The 6,863-nt window shown below is 34.2% G+C and overlaps 1 protein-coding gene across 1 annotated transcript; it reads right to left on the bottom strand.

Annotated features, from left to right (window-relative positions):
* Positions 1–61: 61 nt before the first annotated feature.
* On the bottom strand, positions 62–2,215 carry LOC115962293 (B3 domain-containing transcription factor VRN1-like). The gene is made up of 3 exons (XM_031081199.1): positions 1,819–2,215; positions 624–1,079; positions 62–521 (listed from the first exon to the last, which is right to left on the bottom strand). The coding sequence occupies exons 1-3, from the start codon at positions 1,918–1,920 to the stop codon at positions 255–257; spliced, it is 825 nt and encodes a 274-aa protein (XP_030937059.1). The 5' UTR covers positions 1,921–2,215; the 3' UTR covers positions 62–254.
* Between the last annotated feature and the right edge of the window lie 4,648 nt (positions 2,216–6,863).

The following is a 6,863-nucleotide window of genomic DNA, read 5'->3' on the forward strand; positions in this document are numbered from 1 at the left end:
AAATATAATGGTAATCTAAAAATCCTTTAGAATTACTATAAATTAAAAAACCAATCCACTTTATATTATGAACAAATTCAACAAGACCCACTAAACTGATCAGAAAGAAGTCTTAAATCAATGCCCATCAGAAATAAACTAAGTGAACAAACACAGGTCCCTTAATATATATAACAAAAGGTGCTGCATAAACATCACCAACTAATCCTGACTTTTAAAGTTGAAGTTATCTTAGTATGAACTTAATTTGAAACTTAACTGACTGCATAGTCATGCGCACGAAATATGGAAACCCTCATGAGCACAGCAGGACTTAGCTTGATCACCTCAAAGACGCAAACATCTCCTTCTTGTAAATAATTGTCCCTTGAAAATGCAGCCCATCCCATCCCCAATCTCATGGCTGAAGATGTACTAGTATGGCAATAGCACCGGACACGCCATTGTTTTTCTCCACTAGTCTGAAGATTGACAAATTGATTCCAAGCAACATGCTTGTTAGCAAATCCCTTAGGCACGTACTGCACAAGAAAGAACAATTGCAATAAATTAAGCACATATATTTTCAAGGCCATATTTAAAGAACTTCATAATGAAATCCTGTGTATATATATAAGACTTACAACATATTTAAACCGTATATTATACGGTTGCAAGACAGTCATGAAAGAACGACTTTTAGTCATGGACATTTTGGCTGCTTGGATAGCTCTCTCTCTTCCTTTTGAACAAGTGCTAGAAGGCTGCGTGTCATGCCTTGACATGTTCGAATCATCTAATTCCACCATGTCCTCGAGTTCTTCCAATAAAATATTTTTGCTAGATGGATATTGAATCTCGGTAGCTGTCTTATCAAATATGATAACGTGGAAATTTGAATGTCCTTCGTATCTGAAGACCAAAAAGTGCCCAGCAGAAATAGAATGATGCTCAAAAAAGTCCTCCAAACCATCACAAAACCAAATGTTCTTCTCAGCTTTCAACAATCCCACTTTCCAAGTACCACTGCAGGAAACAGTAAGTGTAGCTATAGTGGAAATCTCATCCCCAAAATCTATCACAAACTTTGGAGGGATACTCTGCAACCAACAAATTAAGTATTAGTTTTTATTACATTAAGTGAAATCAAGGAAACACGTGCTTCCATAATCTGTGCAAGGGCCCTAGAATCTGTGCATCACTACCTAATTAGGGTGCTTAAAATCACCCGTGAACACCTAGAAAAACAATATTCTCTACTCATAATCACAATATGAACAACATAGTCCTTTTGTTTTTCCCTACTATGATAATTGATAATCACACAACAGATCATGTTGAAAATTAACAACAACAAAAAAATAAAATCTATTAACACAAAAGTACTAAACTGATGGAAAGGAAATTAAGGTTTCAGTAATCAGTAACAAAAAGATGGAAGGAAAAATAGGTACAAGACAAAAGAATGAATGTTCAGTTCTGATATAATTAAGTTCATGATCTAAGTTCATGATCAAACTTCAAAGCTCTGGCCGTGCAATCTTCAAAAGCCTCCCTTCCCTTGTGATTCACCTACGGTAGGCTAAGCGTTTAAAGTCAAAGTATAGACGTAAAATCCCACCTTCAAAGGTGCATTTAAATCCATTCTTATGAGAATAATCCCAATCATCGTATACAATACGAAAGGTTATTAGAACAGTAACACAACAAAGGTTGATCTGATGAAAAAAAATCCAACAAATTCGAAGAACCGGTTTTAAAAAAAAGGGTAAATACATGCAAACCCATTTTAAGAGCTCAACACCCTTTGATATAGCTAGTGGAGGGTAGGTACATTACCAGCTTCATGTTTTCAATGGTGGAGGGGAGGATAATCTTGAAGAAGTGTGCGGGTGGTGAGTGTCGAGTACTCCGGCGAGTTGTTCTTGCTTTAGGTGCCATGAGAAAACAATAACCAATAGGTCTATCACGGCGACAAGATCAAAACCCAGCACCGGCGATCGTGGGTCTTGGTGTTTGAGACGGAGAAAGATTGAGAGACAGAGGAGAAATGAGATAGCAGAGAGATAGGGGCGGAGAAGGAAGAGATCAATCGGCGTTGTCGGCGCTGGGAGGGGCTTGGGTTGGCGCTGGGCAGGGGCTTGGGTCGGCGGCGAGTGGAGGAATTGAAGCTTGCTTTGTGTTTGTGAGTGCTCCTACTTTGTGTTTGTTGTGGTGGTCCAAATGGGTAAGTCTAAGTTCTATAGCTCTATCTGATAAGATTTGACTAAAAGAGCTAGTGGAGTTCTATATATGTTAGCTCCATCAGTAAACGAGTGAGTGGACTTGTTATTCTATGTCTATTGCTCAGTAAAAATGAGTGTGAGTGAGTTCTAATAACGGTTCTTGGTGAAAGCTGTATCATGTCACCAGCAGAACTTGTAAGAAAAAGGAGAAGTATGTCAGCTGTATCATGTTTTTTTTTGGTGACTGTATCATGTTAATTGTGCATAGTTACGTAGGAATAGGAATTGGAGTTAATACCCCTCTGTACAGTTTTTTTTTGCAGAATATATGTGAGTTTTTTTAGTTTCACGTGTCAGTAGCAGAACTCATAGGAAATGGACAATAATATAACAGATGGATCACCTAATTTGTGTAATCAATGGTTGTTTTAATACTCATCTGTACAGTTTCCAAGTATGTTCTAATTGGTCTCTATCTTTGTCCCTGTCTATGTTAAATCTATTGATTATATTTGACTACCAGTTAAGTCTCCGTGGCCTGTTGGACCACTGGCCAGCTAGTACGAAATAGACTGATTCATTTTTAAAAACAAAATAAAAAATGCTACTCAATTTATATATATATATATATATATATAGTTGACTAATCCACACAACATTATCATCTTATGTGCATGGTTTACATCAAAGAAAAATCAAGAAAATTGTCCAAGGTTTACATTAATGGCTACTGATCATCATAATTTCAATATTAGTGAGCATTGGAGCAATGCTACACAAAACAATAACTTTTTTTTTTTTTTGAGAACACCGAAAACAATAACTTGAATAATTAGTCTTTAGGCTTTACCCTATTTCTAAGTTCACCAAATGTTCTTATTTTTTGTCCAATCAAATACTCAAATTGCCTGATGGAATCACTTACAGAGAAATCTAATCAATCAAATCGAGAGAAACACATATTTTAACAATGATGCAGTTGTATGGAAAACATGTGATTTAGAGAAATTCTTAACCAGCCCATATTTCATCATTTTTCCAACATGTTAAAATCAACAATGATGCAGTTGAATGAGTGTGTGGTGTGGATGAGGTTGTATGTATTGTATCTTTAAGTTGTACGCTAGTAGACTAGACAAGACTCATTCCCATGTGCATCTTTTTTCAAGTCTTCAGCTTTTTATGTCTCTATTCTATTATATGATATCTATATAGTGTTTTGATTACTTGTCATTGTCAAGTTTCCTTTGCTTTTTACCAGTGAGTGGTGACATAGAAGACCACATTAATCGTAGCATTGTTGGGAAGATACGGGTTCTCAATAATTGTAGGACATTTCATGCAACCTTTCTTGCAACTTTTTGACGTGGTTATAAAGAAAAAATAAATCTCCTATGTAACGTTTATACAAGTAATAAATAGTTAATTATAATCTACCATATAAGATAGTTGTAAAAAATTTAAAATATTTACAAAATCATATCATCAAATTTTTAACATTTACATTTTAGATTTAAATCTCCTTCCTCCATCCTATTCTAACTTTCAAATTATTTTCAAAATAATTGTAATTCAATTAATATCTCATGATGTTTCTAACAAAAACGCCTAGGTTCATATCTCCTTACCAATGATATAGAGTGTAATGCCATTATTTAAACACTTAGCACTTAAGCACATTAATAGCCAACTAAGTTCTTTATTTTTTTTTTGAAAGGATATACCCGAGTAAGTTTGAATTGACGATATGTTAATTGGAAGTGTTTGTGGAAAATAATTGATACTAGCTTGCATTACTGGAGCGCCATGGGTAAGCCGAAACCAAAATTTTGTGTCCCTAAATTTGTTTTTATTTATTTTTTAATAATTCAATAGTCGGAGATAAGAGATTTGAGCCCTAAAAATTTCAATTGGAACATTAGGAAGTATCAATTAAGCTACAAGTCTCTTGGCGTGTCTCTAAATTACTCTTTGCAGAAACTACATAAGAATTATTGCATTAAAATATTATTCCCATACTATCCTCACTACATCTCTCTTGAATGAAAGAATTATATATATATTTTTAACTTCTATTTGTTTTTTTACAAATCTATATAATATTTAAAAACTAAATCATATTATTTACTGTTGTTACACTTCTATAGAGTTACATCATTATAGCATTTTGGTTCATTTAAGTCCAGTTTGGTCCAGTTCAGTGATCCAATTCTGTTAACTTTGGTCCATTAAGTTTAGTTCAATTCATTCGATCCATTTGGGTCCAATTCAATCCTTTCAATCCATTGCAGTCCACTTAGGTCTATATAAGTCAACTTCGGTGCCATGGGAAAACAATAAGTCTACCTTCTTGCTTACTTTGTGTTTGTTGTGGTGGTCCGAATGGGTAAGTCTAAGTTCTATAGCTCTATGTGATCAGATTTAAGTAAATAAGCTCGTGGACTAGTAAATAAGCTCGATCAGTAAACGAGTGAGTAGACTAGTTATTCTATATATCTATTGCTCAGGAAAATGAGTGTGTGTGACTAGCTTCTAGATGAGTGTTGAGTTGATGACGTAAAAAAGAGAATATGTTAATTTTTTTGGTGTCACGTGTCAGTAGCAGAACTGGTAAGAAAAAGAAGAAGGATGTCAGCGCTATATCATGTTAATTGTGCATATATAGTTAGAGCATTTGCAGTAGTGTAGCTATAATACTATAATGTTAAAATTTAGATCCACAAACACAAAAATCTTGCTGCAGCAGTGGAGCTAAATTTAAAAAATTTAGCTCTATTGCTACAGTGCACATCTATAAATAGACGTGCACTGTTCATAACATCTAAAAGAAAAAAATATTATTTTATTAAATTTCTCTCTCTTCTTCTATTAAAAAAATATTTTTTCTCTCTCTCTCTCTCTCTCTCTCTCTCTCTCTCTCTCTCTCTCTCTCTCTCTCCGGTTTCTCTTCTTTCTTCCTCTTTCCTTCTCATTTTTTTTTTCTCTCCCTCGTCTACTCTCTGCTTCGCCATCGCCGATCTTCATTATTTTAGATCTTCATCGTCGCCGATCTTCATCATCGATCTTCATCGTCGTCGCCCAGTTGCCATCCCACGCCGCTGACCCATCTCACCTTCATCGAACTCAATCGCGCCACGGACCCATCGAAGCTCTATGCTCGATCAAGGCGGCAGTAAAACGACACCATTATTGGCGACGGTGGGAATTCTGGGTTCATAGGTTTTGGATTGCTAGGTTTGTGGGTTTTTGGGTGTTTGATTTTTTTTTTTTTTTTTTTTTTTTTTTTTGTTGGGTTTGGTTGTGATTGTAGATTGTGGTTGAAATGGCGGTTTGGTGGCTGTGTTGGTGGTGGTTTGGTAGATGTGGTTGTGGTTGCCGTGGGCTGTGTTGGTGGTTGTGGCTGTGTTGGTGGTGGTCACATGAAGGTTGTTGCCGTGGGCTGTGGTTGTCACATGAAGGTTGTTGATGGTGGAGTGTGTGGCTGTGATAATTGTGTGTAGTGAATATATTATTTTATTGTAGTGAGATGGATTATTTTATTGTAGTAGTTATATTATTTTATTGTGTTGAAAGCTAAAATAGATTCACTGCTGCAGTATATGTGTAGGTAAAATAGATAAAGTAACTTTTGATGGAGCTAAAAAGCTAAATTTTTAACTTCACTACTGTAGATGCTCTTACGTAGGAATAGGAATAGGAATCGGAGTTAATACTCCTCTGTACAGTTTCTCCATTTCGTTCTATTCTGTCTCTATCTTTGTTTCTGTCTGCAATATCTACATGCTATATTTCACTACTAGTTAAACTGTGTCTTGCCTTTTGGCATGTGGCATAAAAGTATAGCTGTAAAGACTAAAGAGCACAGACTACTGTACCATGCAACTGGACCGCTAATAGATTGACTGATTTTAGAGTAAGTCTGCAACTATTTTTATAATTTTGCCTCAATTTGTCCACGTAATAATTTGTAAGTGGTAAAATCATGGATTCATGTAGAATTATCATTTTTGTTCCACATTTACAACTCATTATATAGATACGTTGTGACTAAAATTGTAAAAATAATTGTGATAGTAGAATTACTCTTGATTTTAATAAAAAAAATAAAGCATTTTTAGTTTAATATTTCACTTCCCACTTATCTCATAGAAACTTTTATAAAAAATATTAAATTAATATTAGAAAATATAATTTTTTTTTTCATTTTTATAAAGTAATTATGTTGTAAATGCATAAATTTCACCATTTGTTTTTGTAAATCTTGTTTAGGTAATAAATTGTGACTAATGGAACATGTCTTTCACTAGAATCAGTGTGGACACCATTTTAAAGTGGAGTATACTATATTACTATATGATCTTAATCTTAGATAAAAAGTTTATGTAATATCATTTTGAAATTAATAAATATTATATCATATATATATTTGACAATTAAAAAATCCCAAATACTATAAAATAAAATTAACATAATAAACAGTTGGATGGGGTTGGAGAAGAAAAAACAAAGAACAATGACTATTGATCTTATTTTTCTGACGGAGATTATAGAGAGAAAAAAAAAAATTACAAATCTTATTTTTTACATCTCCAATAGTCACAACTCACAATTTCTCTCTCTCTCACAAACAAAGAATGAAGAGAGACAGAGAGAGAGAGA

Source organism: Quercus lobata, chromosome 9 (assembly GCF_001633185.2).
Source record: "Quercus lobata isolate SW786 chromosome 9, ValleyOak3.0 Primary Assembly, whole genome shotgun sequence".
NCBI classification, from domain to species: domain Eukaryota; kingdom Viridiplantae; phylum Streptophyta; class Magnoliopsida; order Fagales; family Fagaceae; genus Quercus; species Quercus lobata.